At 36.1% G+C, this 25504-nt stretch overlaps 1 protein-coding gene across 11 annotated transcripts in view; it reads left to right on the top strand.

The window, feature by feature from the left end:
• KLHL13 (kelch like family member 13) overlaps positions 1–25504 on the top strand; it is a 398306-nt gene that overhangs the window by 266017 nt on the left and 106785 nt on the right. For 10 of the 11 annotated variants that reach the window (XM_070258114.1, XM_070258107.1, XM_070258113.1 and 7 more), the window contains one exon: positions 23524–23597. The exons of the other annotated variant lie outside the window; for it this stretch is intronic. In XM_070258114.1, the coding sequence (XP_070114215.1) occupies positions 23548–23597 (50 nt within the window). In that variant the 5' untranslated portion in view covers positions 23524–23547. The remainder of the gene's footprint in view (positions 1–23523; positions 23598–25504) is intronic. 11 annotated transcript variants of the gene reach the window in all.

Raw genomic sequence — 25504 nt, 5'->3', positions numbered from 1 at the left:
GGGGGGATTTGGGGGAAAAAGCAGGGAAAAAAAAAGAAGATTGGCAACAGTTGTTAGCTCAGGTGCTAATCATTAAAAAAAAATTGTTAAAAAAAAGTCCATATTACCTAAAGCAATCTACAGATTCAATGCCATCCCTATGAAAATCCCAATGATATTTTTCCACAGAAGTAGGCAAAATAACCTAAAATTTGTATGGCACCACAAAGGACCCCAAATAGCCAAAGGACTCCTGAGAAAAAAGAACAAAACTAGAGGTATTACACCAGTGATTTCAAACTAAACTACAAAGCTATAGTAACCAAAATAGTGTGATATTGGCAGAAAAGCAGATGCACAGATCAATGGCAAAAAATTGAGAGCCCAGAAATAAACACACACATATATGGACAGCTAATTCTTGACAAAGGAGTCAAGAACATACAATGGAAAAAGGGAAGTCTGTTCAATAAATGGTGCTGGGAAAACTGGACAGCAACATGCAAAGGAATTACTTTTGAATAAACAAAGAATTACAACATTTAACTCAAAATGGATTAAAGATGTAAATGTAGACCTGAAACCATAGAACTCCTAGAAGAAAGCATAGACAGTATGCTCTTTGACATTGGTGTTAGCAATATCTTTTTGGATACATCGCCTCAGGCAAGGGAGACAAGAGCAAAAACAAACAAATGGGACTAAACCAAACTAAAATCTTCTGCACAGCAAAGGAGACCATCAACAAAATGAAAAGACAGCCTGCTGAGTGGGAGAAGAGACAGTCATGTGCCACGTGACAATATGTTGGTCAGTGATGAACTGCATATATGACAGTGGTCATGGAAGACTAGTACCATATAGCATAGGTGTGTAGTGGGCTGGCTATATCTTCTAGGTTTGTGTAAGTGCACTCTGTTATGTTTGCACAACAATGGAATCACCTTATAATGCATTTCTCAGAACATATCCTTGTTGTTAAGTGATGCATGACTATTTGCAAGTCATATATTGGATAAGGCATTAATAGCCAAAATATATAAAGAACTCTTACAATGCAATAACAAAAAACACCCCAATTGAAAAATCGGCAGACGATCTGAATAGACATTTTTCCAAAGGAGAGATACAGATGGCCAACAGGCACATGAAAGATGTCCAACGTCATTAATTATTAGGGAAATACAAATCAAAACCACAATGAGCTATCATCCCATGCCTGTTAGAATGGCTGTTATCTAAAAGACAATAAATAACGAGTGTTTGAGAGGATGTGGAGAAAAGGGAACCCTTGTACACTGTTGGTGGGAATGTAAATTGCTGCAACTACTGTGGAAAACAGTATAGAGATTCCTCAAAAAATTAAGAATAGAATTTCTATATGATCCAGCTATTCCACTACTGGGTATTTATCCAAGGAATGGAAAAACACTAATTTGAACAGATATATGCAGCTCTATGTTCGTTGTAGCATTATTTACAATAGCCAAGATATGGAAACAACATAAATGCCCATCAATGGATGAATGGATAAAGAATGTGTGGTTTATATATACAATGGAATATTATTCAGCTATAAAAAAGATGAAATCTTGCCATTTGCAACAACATGGGTGGATTTGGAGGGTATTATGCTAAGTGAAATAAGTCAGACCAAGAAAAAAAATACCATATGATTTCACTCATATTTGGAATACAAAACCATACCAAACTATCCCCACCCCCACCCCACTCCACCCCATCTCACCTTACCCCACCCCAAACCAAAAACCAACACCAAACCAAAACAAAAACAAACTCATACAAGCAGACAACAGATTGGTGGTTACTAGTGGGGAAGGTGGGTAGGGGGAGGGTGAAAAAAGGGGGTCAGTTGTATGGTGGTGGATGAAAACTAGACTTTTGGTGGAGAGCACACAGTAGTACATATAAATGTCGAATTATAATGTACATCTGAAACCTATATAATTTTTTAAACCAATGCTACTTCAATAAAAAAAATACTTTAGTTAAATATTTTTCTTGCTGACTCATGGCCATCTTTACAGCTGTTACTATAGAGTGTTGTAGCGATGCCCTTAGGATCTGTTGAGACTTGTATTTGTATTTGCTTCTGCAGTCAGTATATGATCCCAGATTGTGCTCTTCTTACTTTCCTTGAACTGGTTTTTGTGATATTCCTCTTTCTAATGCTGTCAGGTGTCATGTGTTACCATTGTTAGTGTGCCATCTCGTAGCTTCCTCTCTGCCCCCTCCTGATTTGTTGAAGACTTAAAACCAGTTTGCCAAGCTTCTTAAGAATTGTACTCAAAGGTCCAAAGGGCATTTCAGTTACTAATATGAATGTGCATTTGTGCTTGAGCTTTGATACATCTGTTTTCTCTATGAGGCCTCTTATTTACTTATTTCTTTGCTGCAATTTGAATAAATGAAGTTCCCACAAAATTGGTTCACTCTACAAATTATATTGTAAAATATTATAAATTTTTATTTTATATCTTATAAAGGATTGTTTGCCTTAATTTTCAGGTAATTTTCCAGTAGATTGTATTCGTGACTTTTTGTAATCAGAAATTATTGAAAAGTAAAATTCTTCCTGCTTTATTGAGAGAAATGGTGCTGTAATTTATCCTGTTTAGAAGGAGGAGAAAAACAAAAAATATTTTCCGTGGTTATTTGACCAGCATTTATTTAGGCACTTTGCAGGTGGGTAACTTAGTTAGAGTTCTTGATCCAGAAGAGAGTCCCAGGTTAGATTCCTAGTTTCATTATTTCTGGTTGTTCTGACATTGGGGAAGTTATTTAAGCTCTCTGGGTCTCAGGGTCCCAATGGGTGAATTTCAGGTAATTCTACCTTCAATGGTAGTGAGAATTACAGAAAAATGTACACACTAGTTCCCTAGGAGAATGGTTGACAAATAGTTGGTTTTTATCAAATGCCCACTAATGTACTGTTAATCCTGCACCATGATGTGTATCTAGCAGCTGTTGATAAGTAATTACAAATTGAGGAAATAATATTTTGTACAATACTTTAAATTATTCATGCCATTTTTTTGCATTATCTTATTTTATTCTTGTGCTTTACAGTATTCAAAGCAGTGTTAAATTATCCCGATTGTGTTTCTTCTTGACTCAGCTTTGAGAGGTTGCAAGAGTCTAAGAATGTATCCATTTCCTCTAGGTTATCCATTTTGTTGGCATATAGTTTTTCATAGTATTCTCTTATAATCTGTTGTATTTCTGTGGAGTCTGTTGTTATTTCTCTTTCATTTCTGATTTTGTTTATTTGAGCTTTCTCGCTTTTTTTCTTTGTAAGTCTGGCTAGGGGTTTGTTAATTTTATTTATCTTCTCAAAGAACCAGCTCTGTGTTTGATTGATCCTTTCTACTGCCTTTTTTTTGTTTCAATAGTATTTATTTCTCCTCTGATTTTTAGTATTTCTCTCCTGCTGACTTTAGGCTTTATTTGTTCTTCTTTTTCTAATTCAGTTAGGTGTAGTTTGAGATTGCTTACTTGGGATTTTTCTTGTCTGTTAAGATGTGCCTGTATTGTGATGAATTTCTGTCTTAATACGGCTTTTGCTGTATCCCATATGAGTTGGTATGGCATGTTATCATTTTCATTTGTCTCCAGATATTTTGTGATTTCTCCTTTAATTTCTTCCATGATCCATTGCTTGTTCAATAGCATGTTGTTTAGTCTCTACATCTTTGTCCCTTTCTCATCTTTTTTTTTTTTTTTTGAGGAAGATTAGCCCTGCACTAACTGCTGCCAATCCTCCTCTTTTTGCTGAGGAAGACTGGCCCTGAGCTAACATCCATGCTCATCTTCCTCTACTCTATATGTGGGATGCCTACCACAGCATGGCGTGCCAAGCAGTGCCATGTCCGCACCCGCGATCTGAACCGGCGAACCCCAGGCTGCTGAAGTGGAATGTGCACACTTAATCGCTGCGGCACTTGGCCGGCCCCTCTCAGCTTTTTTCTTGTAATTAATTTCTAGCATTATAGCATTATGATCGGAAAAGATGCTTGTTATTATTTGAATTTTTAAAAAATTTATAGAGGCTTGCCTTGTTTCCCAGCATATGGTCTATCATTAAGAATGTTCCGTGCACACTTGAGAGGAATGTGTATTCTGTTTTTGGATGGAGTGTTCTATATATGTCTATTAAGTCCAACTGGTTTAGCTTTTCATTTAATTCCACTGTTTCCTTGTTGATTTTCTGTCTAGATGATCTATCCATTGATGTGAGTGGGGTGTTGAGGTCTCCATCTATTATTGTGTTATTTTTAATATCTTCCTTTAGGTTTGTTAATAGTTGCTTTATGAATGTTGCTGCTCCTCTGTTAGGTGCATAGATACTTATAAGCATTATTTCTTCTTGATGAAGTGTCCCTTTGGTCATTATATACTGTCCCTCTTTGTCTCTCTTTATCTGCCTTATCTTGAAGTCAACTTTGTGTGACATAAGTATTGTGACACCTGCTCTTTTTTGTTTGCCATTAGCTTGGAGTATCATCCTCCACCCCTTCATTCTGAGCCTGTGTTTGTCATTGGAGCTGAGGTGTGTTTCCTGGATGCAGCAAATTGTTGGATCTCATTCTTTAATCCATCTCTCCACTCTGTGTCTTCTTATTGGAGAATTCGATCCTTTTATGTTCATGGTGATTATTGATGTATGAGGGCTTAATGTTGTCATTATATCACTTATTTTGTGGTTTTCCTGCATTTCCTTTGTTTCTCGTCCTGTGTGTTTTCGTCTACCCATTGAATTATGTAGTTTTTTATGATGTACTTCTTTGTTTTTTACTTATTTATTTTTTGTGTCTCTGTTCTGCTTTTTAGTTTAGTGGCTACCCTGAAGTTTGTATACAGAATCTTGTGTATAAGATAGTCCATTTTCTGATGGCCTCTTATTTCCTTAGTCTAAACTGATTCAGTCCCTTTCCTCCTCCCCTCCTAAGTTGTTTTTCTCTTATCTTATTCCAACTTGTGGTGTGAGTTTGTAGTTAAAGTTACAAGATTGTCTTTGTTTTTGGTGTTTTCCTTCCCTTTAGCCTAATGCTATAGTTGAGTATTTGATATCCTATTCTGATTCTGTCTACCTATTTATCTCCTTACTCTGTGTTTTGTGACCCCTTCTCCCTTTTTTCCTTTTTTAGGTATGAGGGCCTTCTTGAGGATTTCTTGTAGGGAGGGTCTTGTGGCTACAAAGTCCCTTAGCTTTTGTTTATATGGGAAAGATTTAATTTCTCCCTCATATCTGAAGGATATTTTTGCTGGATAGAGTATTCTTGGCTGAAGATTCTTGTCTTTTAAAGTTTTGAATATGTTGTTCCATTCTGTCCTAGCTTGTAAGGTTTCTGCAGAGAAATCTGCTGAGAGCCTGAATGGGACTCCTTTGTAGGTTATTTTCTTCTGCCTTGCTACCCTGAATATTCTTTCTTTGTCCTTCATTTTTGCTGGTTTTACTACATTATGCCTTGCAGTATGTCTTTTTACACTGACAAATCTAGGAGATTTGGAAGCTTCTTCCACACATATTTCCCTCTCATTCCCTAGATTTGGGAAGTTCTCTGCTATTATTTCTTTCAGCATGCTTTCTGCTCCATTCTCTTTCCCTTCATCTTCTGAAATACCTATAATTCTTATGTTGCATTTCCTCATTGATTCAGATATTTCTTGGAGACTTTCTTCATTTCTTTTTAGTCTTCGTTCTCTCTCCTCCTGTCTGTAGCATTTCAACATGTCTATCTTTGATTATGCCAATTCGCTCCTCTATCATGTCCACTTCAGCATTCAGGGAATCTGTATTTTGCTTTCTCTCTTCCATTGTATCTTTCATCTCTAATGTTTCTGATTGATTCTTCTTTATAGTTTTAATCTCTTTTATGAATTTCCTCCTGAACCCCTTGAATTGTTTCTTCATATTCTCTTTTACCTCATCGAGGTTTTTGATGATAGCTATTTTGAATTCATTGATGTTTAACTTACATATTTCTGTGTCCTCAGGACTGAGATCTGGGTGCTTATCTTTTTCTCTCTGGTGTGGAGATTTGATATAGTGTCTGATACTTGAAGCTTGGCTCTTTCTCATTCTGATATTATTTGGTTGCAGTTACAGCCTATTGCCACTGGGTGGGGGTCAAGAGCTGCTTATTCTGAGCCCTCTGCCTTCAGCCAAGATGGCACGGCATGGGTCAGGTTGCGGGAGGGACACTTTCTCTTGTGTGCAGTCTGGGCTTTCTCCATCAGCCATGCTGTCTGGTCTCTTGGGGTCTTGGATTGATGAGGTCACCCTGTGTGAAAGTTTTCACCCCGTTAGAGGGCTTTCCTCTAGGCTGCAAGGGCCCTAGTGAGTCCTGAGTGATCCTGTGATTGAGTGACCCCTCTCCCACTCCTTCCCTCACAGAGCTTCCTGCAGCGTGATCGCACTCTTTAGGGGAGGGAGCGAAGTTCTCTCTTAACCTATTCCAGCTCCTCTGAGGTGGGACCCATCCTGCCCACCCTCTGTCATGTGCCTGCATGTTTCTCCAAGTTTTTTGTGTTGTTAGGGTATCTTCCGTTGGAGTATAGTTGCCCCTTTTCGTTGTATGTTGGAGGGGAGAGAGTCCCAGGGAAGTTCACTCTGTCGTGATGCTGATGTCACTCCAAAGGAGTGTTAAATTATCTTGTTGCTGCTGCTGCTTCCTGTCACTGTTGTCCTTGTAGTTTATTATGTGACTGAATGGACAGCATGGAAATAAGTAGGATAAATATTATTACCTGTTTTACAGATAAGATTATTGAGGCTTAGAAAGATAACTGGCCCAAAGTTACACAGCTGGAAACTGGTGAGTGAGGACTAGAACCCAGGTTTTTGGACTTGTTGTCCTGTAAGTAATGAGCGTGGGTCACTTATTTGAAGTGTCTTTCAGTGAAAGTGGGACAGAAATGAACCTAGTAAAGTCAATATTTAAAAAGTATTTGTGTACATTGAAAGTAAATGTGATGGATCGTATAGAAAAAGTAAGGATTCTAGGAAGAAGGGCAATCCCAGTACTTCTTTTCCTATTTTTCCTTATTCTCTTATTTGCCATTGTGCATTCTTTCCTAAGGATAATTTCGAACTTCTTGGAATTTTATGAGAGTATTGCTTTTCCTGAAAACCATCAATTTGGTTAATGGTATCAGCATCCATCAATCGCCCAAGATGCAGAAACTTTAGTGATATTATTAACAGCTCTCATTCATCCAGTTAAATTTGTCCATTCCTCTCCATCCTCATTGCCACTATTTTGTTTCCAGCTCTCTCTAGCCCTTTTGTAGTCTATTATGATGGTCTGCAAGCTCTTATTGCCATCACTCTCTCCACCTCCCCGCTAGTCTTCCACAGTGTGGTTTGTGTTCCACAATTCCTCAAGCCTGATTTTGACACTCTCCTCACTGTTTCCCACGTTTTTGCATTGACCTTTATTATGGTACATTGTCCTGAGGTTGAAATCTGATGGAAAAGGCAGGACGAGTGCTCCATATTTTCCCTTTATTTATTTACCAGTTTTCAAAATAATGAGCTGGTCCTTTAGCTCCTACCAAAGTTGGTCTGTGATAATTTTTAACATTATTATGAATGCATGCATTTAATGTGCTTTAGTCCTTGCAGTTATTACTGTTTTTGATGCTCAAATGATCCCATATTTGGCTGATGGAAGCTTATTTATGTTGCTTCAGAGTCCTTTTGTAATGACCCTAATAGTCTTTGATGGCTTCCTTGCTTTTCTCTATGATAAGATATTCCAGGGTCGTGTTGTACATTTTCTGTTCTAGACCCATAAGTAGCCATTTTTAAAATGAGTGCCTGTTCCTTTTTTGGCAGGGAAATGTTATTTAGTTATCACAGTGTAGTTGCTAGGAGTGTTATTGCTACCAGGTTGGTCATTGTTTTCAAGCCTTTCCCTGATACACTGCTACAATTTTCCTTTAAGTTAAAATATATCATGAGTTCTTACTGATAATGACAATTCAAATTTAAAGCTACAGGGTTTTTACTTAACCTCATTGATATTGCATCTGTATCTGCTTTCAACAAATCCATAGATTCAGTGACACTTACATAATTATCGTTTTCCTTATTCCACCATACATATACAACATCCTCAGAATAACATTACCAACACTACCATCAACAACAGCAATTACTGGAAGCAATTTACAATTTGTGTGTGTTTGTTTGTGCATGTGCACACTTGCACTTGTAGGTAGATCTTTTTGTCCTTAAGGTGTATTCCACCCACTAAGAATCTACAGTTAAATTGTAGTTTAAAGTCACTTGAAATACAATTCCTTCTTTTGTGGTCATACCATCAACAGGATACACAGTTGGGGCTATTTACTTAATTTTACTTTTGATTTTTAATATTGTTTTTTCAATTTAATTTTGTTTTTGAATTAGGTATAATATTTACACAATTCAAAAGTCAAATCTACAAAAGAAGACATATTCAAAGAAGTCCAACTACTACCTTGACTTCCATCTCACATAGATAGCCATCCCTCCTTTCTTAGAGAAACAATAGCACACTATCAACTCTTTTTTTTCCCCTAGGAATATATTCTGGAGGTAACCCTGCAGTATATGGAGATATTCCTCATTCTGTTCCACAGCTGCTTAGTACTTTGTTGTTTATATGTGGCATAGTTTATTCAACTAGTCCCCTATTGATAGATATTTTGTCTGTTTCTGCCTTTGCAAGTAGTGCTGCAACGAATATCCTTGTGTGTATAATAAGAAGTTGGATCTCTATGAGAATTTCTATCTTAAATGAAAGTTAAGGACGTCCTGTGCAGTCTGCGAATGGAGATGTGAAATGCTGGGTAGTGAGTTAAGGCCTATATGATTGGGCCTTTCATGGGTCTGTAGGTTATTGTGATAGCAGATGATTTGCTCATGGGTTTTGTTCAATTCCCTCATTTGTTATTGGCCATAGGTTGCACCTCTCTGCTTCAATGAGATGCCATGAAGATTACTTAGGCTTAATATAGCAGAAATCTAAGACTAACCTGAACTTATTAAAGACAACATATTTACATGGCCCCTTGCCGTATTTCCCCTTTCTCAGACATGTTGTGAGAAGAAAATTTTAAAAAATACCTTTTTTCCCCTTTTTCCTCTTCCCATCTGTTTTCTCTCATAATTTCTAACTACTTGGCTAAAAGCTTTTTTTTTTAAAGATTTTATTTTTTTCCTTTTTCTCCCCAAATCCCCCCGGTACATAGTTGTATATTCTTCGTTGTGGGTCTTTCTAGTTGTGGTATGTGGGACGCTGCCTCAGCGTAGTCTGATGAGCAGTGCCATGTCCGTGCCCAGGATTCAAACCAATGAAACACTGGGCCACCTGCAGCAGAGCGCGCTAACTTAACCACTCGGCCACGGGGCCAGCCCCGCTAAAAGCTTTTTTAAGTAAACTATTTCTTGTCCTTGATAAAGCAGATAGAGGATTAAATGCAAGTGCCTCTGAACTCTTGCCCAGGCTGGTGCTGGGAGGTTGGGCCTCTGTTCAGGGACTCTAGGTTTCTCGCCTGGACTGCTGGCCATCTTCCTGTAATCTGGAGCAAAGGAGCCTTTCAAGTATGAATCCTGAACTTTTACTGGAGAAGGAAGTTCTAAATGTAAGCCATGGTGTTCTGGATGCTGCAATTGAACATTTTTCTTTCTCTTTTAAATACTAACCCAAAGCAAAGGCTTAAAGCTGCTTTTTTTGTTAGTAATATGAAAGTCAGGAAAGAAGGGAGAAATATTTTTAGTGGAGATACTAGAAAAATTTTTATGTGTGTTTCTGTAAGTAAGTATGTAAACAATCGTAAAAATTTTGTTTCCTAGTCTATTGAGGGTAGATGATGTAGTGGTTGGAAATGCTAAGTAATAAAAATATTTAGCAATGTGAATTCTTGGTTTTTCAAATGGTCTTTCTTTCTTCACTTTTATTAAGGAATTCATGAAGTTGCAGTTTGTAGGGCAGACTCCCAAATACTCAGCCACCCTCACTGACCATTTTTGGTACTTGTGGTTTGCCCTACTAGGAATTATTTCCTCAAACTAGGGTTGCCAGATTTACCAAATAAGAATGCAGAATGTCCAGTTAAATTTGAATTTCAGATAACAAATTTTTTTTACTAAAGGAAGTTCCATGCAATATTGGGGACATTGATATACTAAAAATTTATTCAGTATTCATCTTAAGTTTGAATTTAATTGTATTTCCTATATTTTACCTGGTAGCCCCACTCCAAACCAAGTACATTAGAAGCCCCATTTAACAAGTCAGTAGTCTTTTTTTTTGTTAAAGGTATGTTTTTTGGTGAGGAAGATTGGCCCTTAGCTAACATCTGTTGCCAATCTTCTTGTTTTCTTTTTCTCCCCCAAAGCCCCAGTACATAGTTATATATCCTAGTTATGTCATTCTTGTTCTTCTATGTGGGATGCTGCCACAGCATGGCTTGACCAGTAGTGCTAGGTCTTCACCCAGGATCTGAACTGGCAAACCCTGGGCTGCCAAAGCAGAGCCTGTGAACTTAACCACTACGCCACCGGGCTGGCCCCCTCGATAGTCTTTAAGTCATATTAATTGATGGCATGAAACGCTGACTAGGATTCTCTTCTCTAGTTGTCCCTCCAGTTTTGCTTGCACTTCCCATGGCATCATGAGTTGATGATTTGATACTAAACTTCTTTATGCCATTTGTAGTAGTTACTGTGATTACATTATTTGTGTTAAATTTGCCAGTCAAATGTGTGAAAAGAGAGTTGTTTCTAGGAGAACAAAGTTGAATGTATTGGGATGACTCCTGAAAGTTCAAGAGTCTGCTTAAATGCTTAAAATTTAAAAAGTTGTCCCTGTGTATGAGAGAGATAGCTGTAATGTCCTGCTGAGCCATCCTGGAGCCTGAGGCCATAGGAAAAAACAGTAATACTGATGCTGTCTTTATTTAAAATACTGATATTTTGCTCACCATGGGTTTTCTTCATTTAGATTTTTCAAAAGCAAGTTTATTGAGATTTAATTCACATACCAAAGGATTCATCCATTAAAATGTGCAATTCCATAATTTTTAGTGTATTTACAGATATTTGCAACTATTACTACAGTCAATTTTGGTGTATTTTTATCACCAGAAAAATAACCCCCCTGCTTTTTAGATATCACTCTCCCACCCCACATCTATTCCAGCCCTGAGCAACTGCTATTCTACTTCCTGTCTCTATCGATTTCCCTGTTCTGGACATTTTATATGAATGTAGTCATACAATATGTCACTATTTTTGACTGGCTTATTTCATTTAGTGCAATGTTTTCAGTGGTCATCCATGTTGTAACATGAATCAGCAACTTTGTTCCTTTTTATGGCTGAATGCTATTCCATTGTATGGATGTAACACATTTTGTTTATTCATTCATCTATTGATGGCCATTGGGGTTGTTTATAATTTTTGGCTATTGTGAATAGTGCTGCTATGAACATACATTTATAAGATTGTTTGATCTCCTGTTTTCAGATCTTTTGGGTATATTTCTAGGAGTGGATGTGCGAGTCATATTATATGTTCAACTTATTGAGGAAGTGCCAAACTATTCGACAGTAGCTACACCATTTTACAATCCCACCAACAGTGCACCAGGGTTCTGATTTCTCCACATCCTCACCAACATTCGTTATTACCTGGTTTTGTTTTGTTTTTGATAAAAAATCATGGTCGTAGGTGTGAAATAGTATTTCAGTGTTGATTTGATTTGCGTGTTGGTAACGATTAGTGATGTTGAGCATCTTTTCATGTGCTTATTGGTCATTTGTGTGTCCTTTTTGGAGAAATTCCGTCCATTCAAGTTCTTTGTTCATTTTTTAATTGTTTTTATTTTGTTGTTGAGTTGGAGTTCTGGATATTAATCCCTTGTCAGAGATATGAGTTGCAAATATTTTCTCCCATTCTGTAGGTTGTCTTTTCAATTTACTTGATAATGTCCTTTTGTATACAAAAGTTTTTAATTTTGATGACATCCAAATTATATTTTCTTTTGTTGCTTGTACTTTGGTGTCATATTTAAGAATCCTTTGCCGAATCCAAGGATGTAACGATTTGCCTCCATGTTTTTTTCTAAGAATTTTTTCGTTTTAGCTCTCACATTTAGGTTTTTGGTCCATTTCACTTTATTTTTGTATATGGTTTGAATTAAGGGTACAACTTCATTCTTTTGCCTGTGGCTATTCAGTTGTGCCCAGTACCACTTTTTGAAGAGACTGTCCTTTCCCTATTGAATGATCTTGGCATCCTTGTCGAAAATCGGTTGACCATAGAAACATGGCTGCATTTCTGGACTGTCAATTCTATTTCATTGATCTATTTGTCTGTTCTTGTGCCAGTACCACACTGTTTTGATTACCATTGCTTTGTAGTAAGTTTTGAAATTAGAAAGTGTGAGTCTTCCCACTTTGTTCTTTTTTTAAAGATTGTTTTGCCTCTTCTGGCTCCCTTATGATTCCATATGAATTTTAGAATCAGCTAGACAGTTTGTACAATGAAGTCAGTTGGGATTCGGATGGGAATTATGTTAAATCTGCAGACCAGTTTGGGGAGCATTGCTATCTGAACAATATTAAGTCAATGCATGAACATGAGATGTTTTTCCATTTATTTAGATCTTAATCAATTTTTTTCAGCAATGTTGTCTAGATTTCAGTGTATAAGTTTTGTACTTATATTAAATTTATTCCAAAGTGTTTTATTCTTTTCCATGCTATTATTAATGCAGTTGTTTTCTTAATTCTAATTTCATATTGTTTATTGCAAATATTTAGAAATACAGTTGAGGGGCTGTCCCCGTGGCTGAGTAGTTAAGTTCACACACTCTGCTTCACCGGCCCAGGGTTTCACTGGTTCGGATCCTGGGCACAGACATGGCACCGCTCATCAAGCCATGCTGAGGTGGCATCCCAGATGCCACGACTAGAAGGACCCACACCTAAAAATATACAACTATGTACCAGGGGGCTTTGGGGAGAAAAAGGAAAAATAAAAAATGTCTTAAAAAAAAAAAGAAATGCAGTTGACTTTTGTGTACTGAACTTGTATCCTATAATCTTGCTGAATTTGTTTATAAATTCTAGTAATCTTTTATTTAATTCCTTGGGATTTTTTATGTGCAAGGTCATGGCTAATAGAGGTAGTTTTATTGCCTCCTTTCCAATCTGAATGCCTTTTATTTCTTTTTCTTGACTAATTGCCCTGGCTACTACTTCTAGCACATTGTTGAACAGAAGTGGTGAGAGCAGATATCCTTGTCTTGTTCCTGATCTTAGAAGGCAAGCATCCAGTCTTTCATGATTAAATATAATGTTAGTTGTGGGTTGCTTTTTTTTTTCTTAAGTTGCATTAAATTAGCATTTATCTTGATTACTGAGGTTTGGGCACTCTCTTAAAATTTTGAGCCTGAGGTCTCACTCAATTCACCCCGGTGCAGTTTTAAAAGATTGGGTGAAATTGTAAAAACTCCTAAGGATTTTGAATTCATATTTCTTTATGTTCTCTTTCTGTTTCAAAGAAAACTCATCTGTAAATCATGCTTCATGTGGTCATTGCGATGGTGAGGTTAATTTATGAAATAAGTGCCAAGATCCAATTAGCAGGCCTATGCAGAAGCAGGAAACCTTGGCTCTAGATCAAATGATAAAGGCCAATCAAAAATGATTCCTACTTGAACTTTTTCGATTCATCAATGAACTACCGGTCTGAATATATCCCATAATATAACTTCTGTGGATATGAAAGATTTATATAGGATAGAGCTACCTGCACTTCCCTTCTTGCCTTCTTTCATTTTCTTAAACTTGCTGAACTTATCTGTTATGGACCCAGAAAAGTTATTATCTTTATCCAGACCTGCATGCTGTACTGCCTTGAATCCCTTGCATAGTAAAATTTGAGTGAGCTAATTATTAAAGTGGAGATTTATGTTAGAAAACTTTTTGTCTGGAATGTTGGCTTTCTGTGGAGTTCTGATTAGTGAATTACCACTTACCAGTTTTTACCATATTTTGAAAGTCACTTACTGAAACTCTAGTAAATGGATTATACTACTTGTGATCAGACCAGATTTTTATTGTTGTTTTTCATTTAATTGAGTCATGGTTATGACTGAATGGGATGTTAAACAGTATTACATCTTTTTAAAAGGAATTTCTTTGTCTTTTTAATTTAATGTTGAACAATATGGTAAATCTTTAAGAAGGCCAATTACAATTAAATACTTAGAATTTTTTTTAAGATTGATTGTGGTATGTAAATTACAGTGGATCTTAATTAAAGAGGGTTCTTAATTCAATATAAATTGCTGATCATGCGGGTAGAACTCAATCATTCTTCTTGGTCAGAATAACAAGTATTATATATATAATGTTTATATAATATATATAATATGTAGTAATATATAATTTATATAAGTGAAGAGACTTTAGAAAATCTCATCTGTGTGAATTTTTCCTAATTTTCTCATAAAAATTTTGGTCAAAATATGGTCAAAGGATAAACATCTTCTATTCATATTGACCTAAGTTATTTTGGGGAATGGTTAATACTTTTTAAAGAATTGCCATACTGGATTTATTACTGGGAAAGAAATACTTTTATTTCTGTTTGCTGTTGTTTAGGTGTTGCTTAGTATTTAGAGCATGAAGTTCAGATTTTAGTTACAGATTGATTTGAAAACCAGAATCCTTCAATTTAAAGGCCTTGTGTGCAAGGACAATAAATGATTCAATCTTTGCTCTTATAATACTAGAAAAATATAATGTAATAAAAACTCTGCATTGCATCTAGATTTTTGGAGTCACTTGCAACTTGATTATTCCATTATGTTGGAGACACAAACATTTTTGTTTCAAGATAGCTTGAGAATCTCATTTTGCTTGGATAAACAGCTTTCTGCTAAGGTGATTACTGTGATATAAAACCACTTAAGAATTTTACCCTTTGGAACATGGAGGACAAATTGAATTATGGCCTGCTAGAATAGAGATGGGGAAAAAAACAACAACCTTCACTTGCTTGCTTAAACTCACCCCAAAGTAAAAGCTTTAATAGTTGAGCCCATTTAATTTCCTCCCCCAGTAAAATTTACAATAAGTTTTTGTTTGTCTTCCCTGAATTTCTGTATAGATTTCATTAAAAAAATTTTTTTGAGCCTTTTCCTTCTTTGTCCTTCATTTTCTGTCTTTTTTTTATTGACATATAATTGACATATAACATTATATTAGTTCCAGGTGTACCACATAATGATTTGATATTTGTATATATTGCAAAATGATCACCACAATAAGTCTAGTTAACATCTATCACCATATATTGCTACAGTTTTTTTTCTTATGATGAGAACTTTTAGGATCTACTTTCTTATCGACTTTCAAATATGCAATACATATTATTAACTATGGTCCCCATACTGTACATTACATTGTCTTTCTTCTTTGTAGTTTTTAGTGGAGATACGGGATTCTGCATGGTAAGCAGGACCTGAGAGGTGTCGTATTATCTTTTCAAGGTAAAAATGTGGAAAAGAACAAAAAGGTGTGCTAGTAATGTGTCTTGAACATGGCTGTGGATTTTCTCTCGATTTCACCTGCCCCTACACACAAATTGAGGTTGAACATCTTTTTTTATGCTTATTCTCTTTGTTGTTCTTCTTCTGTGAAAGTCTTGTTCAAATGCTTGCCCACTGGGTTGCTCCCTTTTGGTATTGATCTTTTTTGGAAATACTTTATGTGGTGTTATGAACATTAAACTTTTCCTGTTATGTGTGTTGCAGGTCTCCTTCTCCACTGCTCCCTGCCCCCATCTTTTAAGTATGTTTATGGTGTGTTCTACCATATAGAATTGTAATGTTTGTGTTGTACTAACAAACTTATAAGCCATTTTCATTTTCTTTGTGGCTTCTGAGTTTTGCATTGGCCCTTAGAAAGATTTTATTTATGCCTCATTAAAAATATATTCTCCTTTATCTTCTTCTACTACTTCTATAATTTAATTTTTTCATATTTAGATATTTACTCCATCTGGGATATATATGTATAGTATAGATAGGATTTCAATTTCCCCCTAACATAGCCAGTTTCCCTAAACCGATTTATTGAGAAGTATATCTTTTTTGCTGCTGATTACGAGTACCACATTCACCATATAGTTAATAACTATATGTATTTGGATCTGTTCTTGGATTCTATTCTGTTGGTCCCTCTGTCTGTTCCCATACTCGTACCACACTGTTATAGTTACTGTATCTTTATAGTATATTGTAATACCAATTTCGAAAAATTGGCCCCTGCCCTTATTTTTCTTTTTTAAAAATTTTTGGGCAATTTTTATGTGTTCACTTTTCCCCATGAACTATAGATTCATCATGTGAACTATCCACACCCCCACAAAAAAAATTCTGACGCTTTGCTAATTTGATTGGAATTGCATTGAATTTCTATATTAATTTTAAGGAAAATTTGCATCTTTATGATTTTGAATTTTTCTATCCTATAATATCGTGTGTGTATCCATGTATCCATTTATTCAGGTCCTTTATTATTTTTTTTATTTTTTTTTTAAAGATTTTTTTTTATTTTTTTTCCTTTTTCTCCCCAAAGCCCCCCGGTACATAGTTGTATATTCTTCGTTGTGGGTCCTTCTAGTTGTGGCATGTGGGATGCTGCCTCAGTGTGGTTTGATGAGCAGTGCCATGTCCACGCCCAGGATTCTAACCAACGAAACACTGGGCCGCCTGCAGCAGAGCGCGCGAACCCAACCACTCGGCCACGGGGCCAGCCCCAGGTCCTTTATTATTTTATGAACTTTAGTAAAATTTTATTTTTTGTAAGTCACATTTCTTTTTAAGCTTATTCCTAGGTATTTTACAACTTTTGTTGCAATATAAGACATTATGTCTTCATGGAGCTGATATTCCTGTAGTACTATGTTAGTTTTCCAGTTGATTCATCTGGATTTTCTACAAAAACTGTCATGTTATCTGTAAATCACTAGTTCTTAAAGTATCATCCACGATCTAGCAGCAGCAACATCCTTTTTGAACTTGTTAGAAAAGCAAATTCTCTGTACCCATCCCATACCAACTGAATGAGAAACTCTGGGGGTGAGGCCTAGCAATCTGTATTTATCTCACTTTCTAGAGGATTCTGATACATACTCAAGTCTAAGGACCACTGATGTAGATAATAATTTTTAGTTTTCTTACCTATGTTTTCATTTCCCACTTTTTTCTTGTAAGATGTATGTGTAACAGCTCTGGATTATGTAGCGTGGATGTTGACTGAAGAGGCTGAGACATTGCTAACTTCTGAGAGTAGGACTAGGGAGGGGAATGATGAGAAACCCACTATTCCTTAACCAGGAGAATGGGGGAAAAACAGCCAGAGCGAGATTGAGTGAGAGAGATTAAGTATATAATTTATGTTAAGGATTGTGGTAGGTGGCAAAGGGAGGTATAATTCAATGTGAGACATGCTACAATGTCACTTCTGTAGATAAGAGTTGTAAACGTTACGAAATTGCAAGAAATGAAGACAGCTAAGATTGGCAATTGACACAATAAATGTTTGTTAGATGAAGTTTAGCCCTTGTTATAAGAGGACAACAATGGTTAGAAAATCAGATAGAATTGCATTAATACAAGGGTCATAACTTTGACATTGGTAAAAAGGCCAATGACAGTGATAAGACAAATGATGCCATTAGCAAACGATATATGACAAAGGTATTCCTAAAGCCTATTATGAGTGACAACATGCAAAGGGACTACCAAGAGATCATATCGAAGAAGGAAGGAGTGGTATTTATTGCAAAAAGCAATGGAACTACATGGTATATGGTGTATACGTGTGGCAATAAAGAGCAAGGTGGTAGTGACCACATGGTGGTGACATGGGCAGATTGCCCTCATGACTATAGCAAGAAAACTGAAATTGTTGAGAAGAGTGTCAGCCACCCTGGCATTTGGCCAGCGAAAGGGAGAATCTTATGGAACACGGGGACCCAGTCTTTTTGGTAGGAGTTCAGACCTAGAAGTAGCTGTTAGCATATCCCTCTGAACTCTCTCATTGTAGCACAAAATGCTGGTTAGGAGGCAACCAGGCAGGCTGATCACTTACGTGGAAGGTGTGTTCTGAAACAGCTGTGGCTGCAACCTTTAGGACAATGCAACCGATCTCGGTTATAGCATTGCACGTTTTGTTAGGGGAGCATAGCTGGGAACATACCCCATAGTCCTAGTCAGTTTTCGATTTACTCTAGGGAAAAAATCAGCACCTAGCTCGACATCTAGAGCTCACGTGTTTTAGGGTAGGACCTCTTTACTGCCACAAGTGGGAAGGGAGCGTCATGTCTGTCGTGTGTGAATGCTGAATGATTCAATAGTCTAGCGCTCTGTGACATTTTCAAAACTTAACTTTTGTATAACAAACTATTTTCCAAAGAATACAATTCTGTTTCTTAAGCTCAAAATTTTGCAGTTTCGAGATAATGTTGAATTTTTAGTCATGATGCTATGTATAACTTGATTTAGAGAAGTGCAATTATGTACAATTTTTCTATGCTTTGCAGTTTTTCAATTGGGTAGCATTTAGTACTTTTCACTGATCTTTCCTGTCAGCTTTCTTTTCTTACCACAATACTTATCAAAATTTTATTTGAAGGCAGACTATTATAGGAACTTTTCAAATTTCTTTTATATAACGTCAGTTTAGTTCATAAGCAGGACTTAACATAGATGGTGTGAAATTGGTTAGGCATCTCTCAGATCTCATTATTTTTAAAGCTGTTGGTTCTTGGACAGGGTAGGAAAGCATGAGACAGTGGATTTTAATTAAATGCTAGGTCATCAACTGGAATGTCTATTTGAAATATTATTTGACTATATGATAGGTGCTTGAGAAATATTAGATTTGTGAATTACTTAAGTCCTGAAGAATAAAATTGGTTGAACTTATGCAAGATATCTCAACTGTCAGAAACAGTCTTGTCAGTTTTTTTTCTGGTGAGCTAAGTAGAATATTTTAAGGGCAAAACCACAATTAGGTCTTTGTCAGGTGTGCGCTCTGCATAATGCTTAGTTTCCCTTTTATTCATGAGAGGATCATGGCCGTAGAGAAGTGTGTCTTTTTAATTATAATGCATGTCTGCTTATATTTTTGTCCTGTCTTTTTTCTTAATATTTGAAAACATGTTTTTTTTTTACACTGACCTTTATATGTCATGTCTTGTCCGCTCATCTACATAGTCCCTATGTTAGGTCAGAGATAATGTATCTTTTTTTTTATTAAAATATTTCAAACATACAGAAAAGTACAGAGACCAATATAAAAACACTCATATAACCACCACTTAGCTATGTAATACCTTAAAATTTTGCCTTTTTTGTTTCAGATCCTTAACAAAATGTCAGACATAGGTGTGGCTCTTAGTGCCTCACTCCCCGATTGTTTTCCTCTCCCTTCCTCTCCTGAGGTGACTACTGTCCCAAATTTGGTGTTTATCATTCCCACGAATATTTTTATGCTTTTTCTACATATGTATGTGTGTGTATACGTATATCTATATGGTATTGTCTTATGTGCTTTTGAAATTTATTACATAGTATTGTATTTCTTTGGTTTACATTTTTGTTTAACGTCATACTTTTCAGATTTACTTGCTCCAGTATCTCCTGTTATGAAAACAAAATAAAACAAAACATTATCTACTTCTACCCTATATCCCCCTCAACTACCACCCATTTCTCTACTCCTTATTAAAGCACAGGTCTGCATTAAGAGTTGTGTGTACTTGTTTCCTATTTTTTATTCTCTCTTGAACTCACGCTAATCAGGCTTTTTCTTCACCATTCCGTGTCAACCACTCTTGCCAATGTGTCCAGTGACTTCCATGTTACCACACTAAGTTGTCGTTTCTGAATTCTTCACTGAACCTCTCAGGAACATCTGACACACTCGATTACTCTTCTCTGCATATAACACTTTATCGTACCTTCTGGGTTACTGCACTGTCCTGGTTTTTCTCCTCCCTCTGGCCACTCCTTCCTACTGCTTTTGCTGGATCCTCATTATTGTTTTATTTTCAAATAAATTGGACAGAAGAGTGTAGAATGAAAAGTGAACATACACCTCCTTCTGCCAAACTATATTCCCTCTCACTAATAAAAAATATAAATGGGCTTCATTTCTTTGTGCATCTGTGTGTGAATTTCATAGTGGAAACAGGCCTCGTTTTAAATTGTGTTTGTTTGTTTATTAATGATTTGTATTTCTTTTATGTACACTTTCTGTTTCTATTACTTGCTCACTTTTACTGTAGTCTTTTATTGGTTTTATTGATTAATTGTCTGCATCTATGTGTAAGCTAAAAATCATTAACCCTTTGTTGTCTGTCATGTGTATGTAAATATTTTTTTCCTAGTTTATCAAATGCCATTTGAGTTTGTGGTATTTTTGAGGTACAGAACTCAATTTCTTTTAATAATCAGATTTAACCGTTTTTTACTTTATGGTTCCTGCTTTTTGGGTGCTGCTTACCTTCTCCTTTGCATGATTAGACAATTTCACTTGGATTTTCTTTGGTATTGTTTCAAAGCTTCATTCTTTACCTTTAAGTCTTTCATCTTTCTGGAATTTTTTAGTATATGAGGTGAAGTAATATACCCAATTATTTTTCTACTCGGCCTCCTGATTGTCCCCCAAACCCTTAACCATCTCTTTTTCTCTCACTCATTTGAAGGCTACCTTTACCATAGAGTAATTCCCTGATGTATCTGAGTTCCTTGCAGGTTCGTGAAATAATTTATTTATTTTTCTTTTAATTTTCAAACCACTGCAGTGTGGTTCTCCCCGCCCATATTGAAATTAGTCTATAAAGAAGATCATCATTGACTTTATAGCTGTCGAAGCAATTAGCTGTATCTTTCTTGACCTGGGCCGAACTTGAAACAGTTGAATACCCTCCAACCACTCTTCTGAACCACCCTCTTCCTTGGTTTTTATCTCACAGTTCTACTAGTTTCCCTCCTACCTGCTGTCTCTTTTCTTTGCTAGCTTGTCTTCCTCTGTTTCTTGCACAACACTGTTCTTTGAATTCCACCCTCTTCTGGCAAATACACACCTGAGTAATATCTCTCGGTCTCATCACTTCAGCAATTCCTTAACTGGCTAAATATTCCTATATTTTCACTTCTAGTACCAACCTAAATCTAGATCTATATCTCCAGTTTTCTACTAGATACTATATGGTATGCCCTAAGTTACTTGAATATGTCTATACCAAACTATTGTTCTCCTTGCTTTCAATATTTTTCCTTCTTTATACCCTACCTCACTTGATATCACCATTTCCCTCAGTTACCTAAATAGATTTTGTCTTTGGTGTCTCCTTATCCGTTTAATATCAGTCAGTGATCTGTCAGTCATAAGTCTTAGTTCTCCCTAGCTATCCCCATAGCCTGTGTCTGTGCCCTTATATTTCATGCCTTGACTATGGAAGTAGTTTCTTACTGGTCTCCATACTTCTGGTCTCTCTCTCTCCCTGATCCACCACTGACATTGCAGGCAGTGTTAATTTTCTAATACATGTACTTGGTCATACAGATTCCCTGGTTGAGAATAGTTGGTTTTAGTTAAATCCTGCATAACTTGATTGCATACATTTACTTCCTCTCCCTTTCTAATTCCATTTAAATGAGAGTAAAAAGATGGAAAAATTCAAAAGGACAGAGAGAACAGGAGTGGAAACATTGACAGATGTAAGGTTGAAACTAATTTTTTACTTAAAGCAAAGGAAATTATAGCTTCAATATCTCCCCCTGCATGAACTTTCGAGAGAAACCACTTCTTCCCTACAACTCCTAGTATTTCAAGACTTGGAGGCACGTGGTCTGCAGAAGGCAGGAATGAGTCATGAGATTGAAAGTATGGGCTTTTCCTTGAAAGTCTTTGTGATAAGTGGCTGGAGACCCTGGGCCCATCACCTGCTCCCTGCTCCTCTGGAGACCAGAGGGTTATTATCTGGAGAATTTGAATGGGAGAGCCCCAGACTCAAGAGATCCAGGTGCAACAAGTGGAATGGTTGAAACAATGGGATTAAGTAAGCAAAAGTTTGCATACCTAATTTTGGGGCCTAAATGTTCTACCCTAGATGCAGTTGGTGAAATGGGCATGAATTATTGACTTCCACATTCCCAGATTCCTAATAGTAATCTAGATATAGTTGTTTTTCTCTTGGCACATCTTCTGAAAAATTGTGTAGTCTAAACAAAATTAAAATTTCTCAACATCTTAAAATCCTCTCAGCACTTAAACAGTTTTAGAAACAGTAAGTCAAAGGTCAGTTGATTTTGAGATGCTTAAAAATTTTTTATTTTGTTTAGGCTACTCAATTTCTTTACTTGTAGTAACTGGATTAGAAGCAGAAAAATGGGATTGTGCAAATAAATATTAATGCTCTATTGCCATTTGATTTGTTTCTTTTTTAGAGTTATGAAGACCCAAGAAATAGAGTTGTTTTTCCCCTTCCACTTCTTTTGCTTTTGTCCCTAAATTAAAGGGCAAGAAGAGGGCAGAGAACAATGGTGAAAACTTTTGCTCTCTAGCTTAATTATTTTAGGTCTTCACATAGTTTTGTAACAAATATACTTATGTGAACAAACTAAGTTGCATACTATACATTTTTATCTTCCCAATGCAACAAACTGATTTTATTAACAAGAAACATTTAAATAAAATAAAGGTTTTTGCTTCCTAATATATTTGAAATTAATAGAATACGTTAAATACACTCTACTTATCCACTGCAAAGCATTCACATTACTAAAAACACATATTTGATAGATTCGGTTTACTACAACCTCACCTGCTCTTTTCCCATAAACAACAACAAGCACCAAAACAAAAATTCAGTCCAGGTCAAGAAAATACTCCTACCCCCACTACCTGTTTTATATCTTTAAGAATTTAAGATACCTTCTGGCCTTAATTTTGAGCGACCACTGCTAAAATTGTGGGCCTTCTGGGCTTCTCGAGTCCTCTTGGTAACATGGGATTTAGTATTGTCTCTGTGTCTACTTGACAAGTAAGTGTTTGCCTCAGCTTTTCACTTCTGACTTCTCTTGTCAAAGCCAACTTCCCACAGACTCCTCAGGCCTCCTCCTGACTCTCAGTTCAGCCCATCTTCCAGTATACTTGGCTTGGTTGTTTTTCCATGCATAATTGTTAGCCACTGATTTCGCATGGAATTTGGTCAATACTATTTAATGATTTACTATTGAATTTTGTAGATATTTTGACTATTGCAGATTGTTTCTTAATTTCCTTTATTAATTTTCATAAGCTATAATATGGACATTAAGTACATGGACATGCATTTTCCTTTCTATCACAAAATGTATAAAATATTCCAAAAGTAGCATAATTTGAAAATTCTAGTATTGATTCACGTAGTAAAGATTGACTTCTTTTCTTCCGGAACAGGTCCTTATCCGACTTCGAGAGGTGATGGATCATCTGCATAGAGGGGAATCAGTTGCTGCGATACTCCGTAACCGGTAGATTTATGGAGACAATTTACCTTATAAGTTGTATAATGTCTCTTCTGCCTATTTATATACCTTACATAGTAGGTACTCAAAAAATACTTGTTGAATACCTGGCACGGAATAAACTATTTGCCATGTGAGTGACTAAAAGAATGGCTGAGGTACAAAGAAATGGAATGAAGAGCGTCTTGGTGACCGTGTGTTCTGAGCTAATGAAAAAAATAGAGAATATAGTTAGAAATCATAATTGGTATAAATTGTGAACGCCTGGAATTCAGTCAATAGAGCTATTGATTTGAATTTTTTGTTTTAAAGCATATCAATGCATAAATATAGGTATCCATTGCTTAAGAATAGATGTCTTAACAAAATATTTTTAAAGTAGTATTGCCCTGTGATTGTGCGTACATTTCTGTTATTTAAAAACCCAGTTTTCCAGGGAGTTATGAGAAATTCAGAACTTCCTCTGACAATTTAGGATTTAAATTCATGGTTTAAAGAAACATTGTCTTTGCTTTGTAAGTGTGAAAGAGTATCCCTTATTCCCAATAATTTCGTTGTACAGTTTGGGTGAAGCATTTGAAATAATTTGCAGGAATTGTCTATATCACGGCTCTGACACTTTTAGTGGTGTCGTCTTGGGCAAGTTTCTTAATTTCTCTATGCCCTAACTTCCTCATCTATGAAATGGTGATAATAATAGTACCTACATGTTAGCGTTGTTTGAGATTAAATAAGTGTCTGTGGGGTGTGTACGTGTGAACATGTGTATAGAAAGAGAGAACTTGGCAAATAATACATGGTGTATCAGTGCTAGTACTGAAATGTAAATGTGGGATTTTAACTATTTTGAAAATACAATATTCTGTTTTTGAAATCTAAGGTACTTTAAATATAGGCATGCCTTAAAAGAATACAATAAAAGGGGAAAGGTTGAAGTAGGAAGGGGACATATATAAAGTCGTTGTTATTTGACAGGTACCATACTAGGAATTTTACTCAACAATCTCATTAAGGAAATATCATATGAAGGATGCCTGTTGGCTGGAATGTGTCCTATCATCTGGGCAAGGGGCTGTAAGGTAGACTTGCTCAGAGACACAGAAAGGAAGAAAATCATAGCAGGAATAATGTATAGCCATGCTGAGTGGAAAGATAGCAGAAAAGAGTAGTTGAGGGGAACATTTAATTCCTAATGGTGAATTGAGTATGCAGAGTTCAAGCACTGCTGAATAGGATGGTCTATATCACACATTTGGAATAGGGAATAGTAGGAAGGCAGGATTTCCTAAGGTCAAGTTGATGACTCAAGTGGCTATAGCACACCTGAATTTGTTTGTTTCCAATATTTTTTTGTTGAGATATAATTACATACAGTAAAATACACAAGCATTTAAATATATATCTTGATAACTTTTTACATGTGCTGTGTCCAGGTAACCACAACCTGATCAAGATATAAAACAATTCCATCCCTCCAGAGAATTCCCTTGTGCCCCTTTTAGTCCATATCCCCTCCATTCCTACTGAAGGGAACCAGTATTCTGACTTACATATCTTGGATTAGTTTTACTTGTTCTTGAACTTCATGTAAATGGAGTCATACACTGTATTCTTTTGTGTATGGCTTCTTTCATTCAAAATAATGTTTTTAAAATCCATAATACTGCAAGTATCAGTCATTCCTCCTTCTTATTTTTTTGCTGTGTAATATTCCATTATTTAAACATACCACAAGTTTATCCATTTTCTTGTTGATAGTCATTTAAGTTGCGTATATTATTTGGCTATTATGAATAAAGCTGTTATTGACATTTTTGTGTAAATCTTTTTGTGGCCATATGCACTTATTTCCTTTGGATATATACCTAGAAGTGGAATTGCTTGGTCATAGGAGATACCTATATTTAATTTAT

The sequence above is a fragment of the Equus caballus genome, chromosome X, assembly GCF_041296265.1.
Source record: "Equus caballus isolate H_3958 breed thoroughbred chromosome X, TB-T2T, whole genome shotgun sequence".
In the NCBI taxonomy this organism is placed as follows: domain Eukaryota; kingdom Metazoa; phylum Chordata; class Mammalia; order Perissodactyla; family Equidae; genus Equus; species Equus caballus.
Note: the sequence above shows the minus strand (reverse complement) of the source record. Positions and strands in the feature narration are given on the sequence as shown.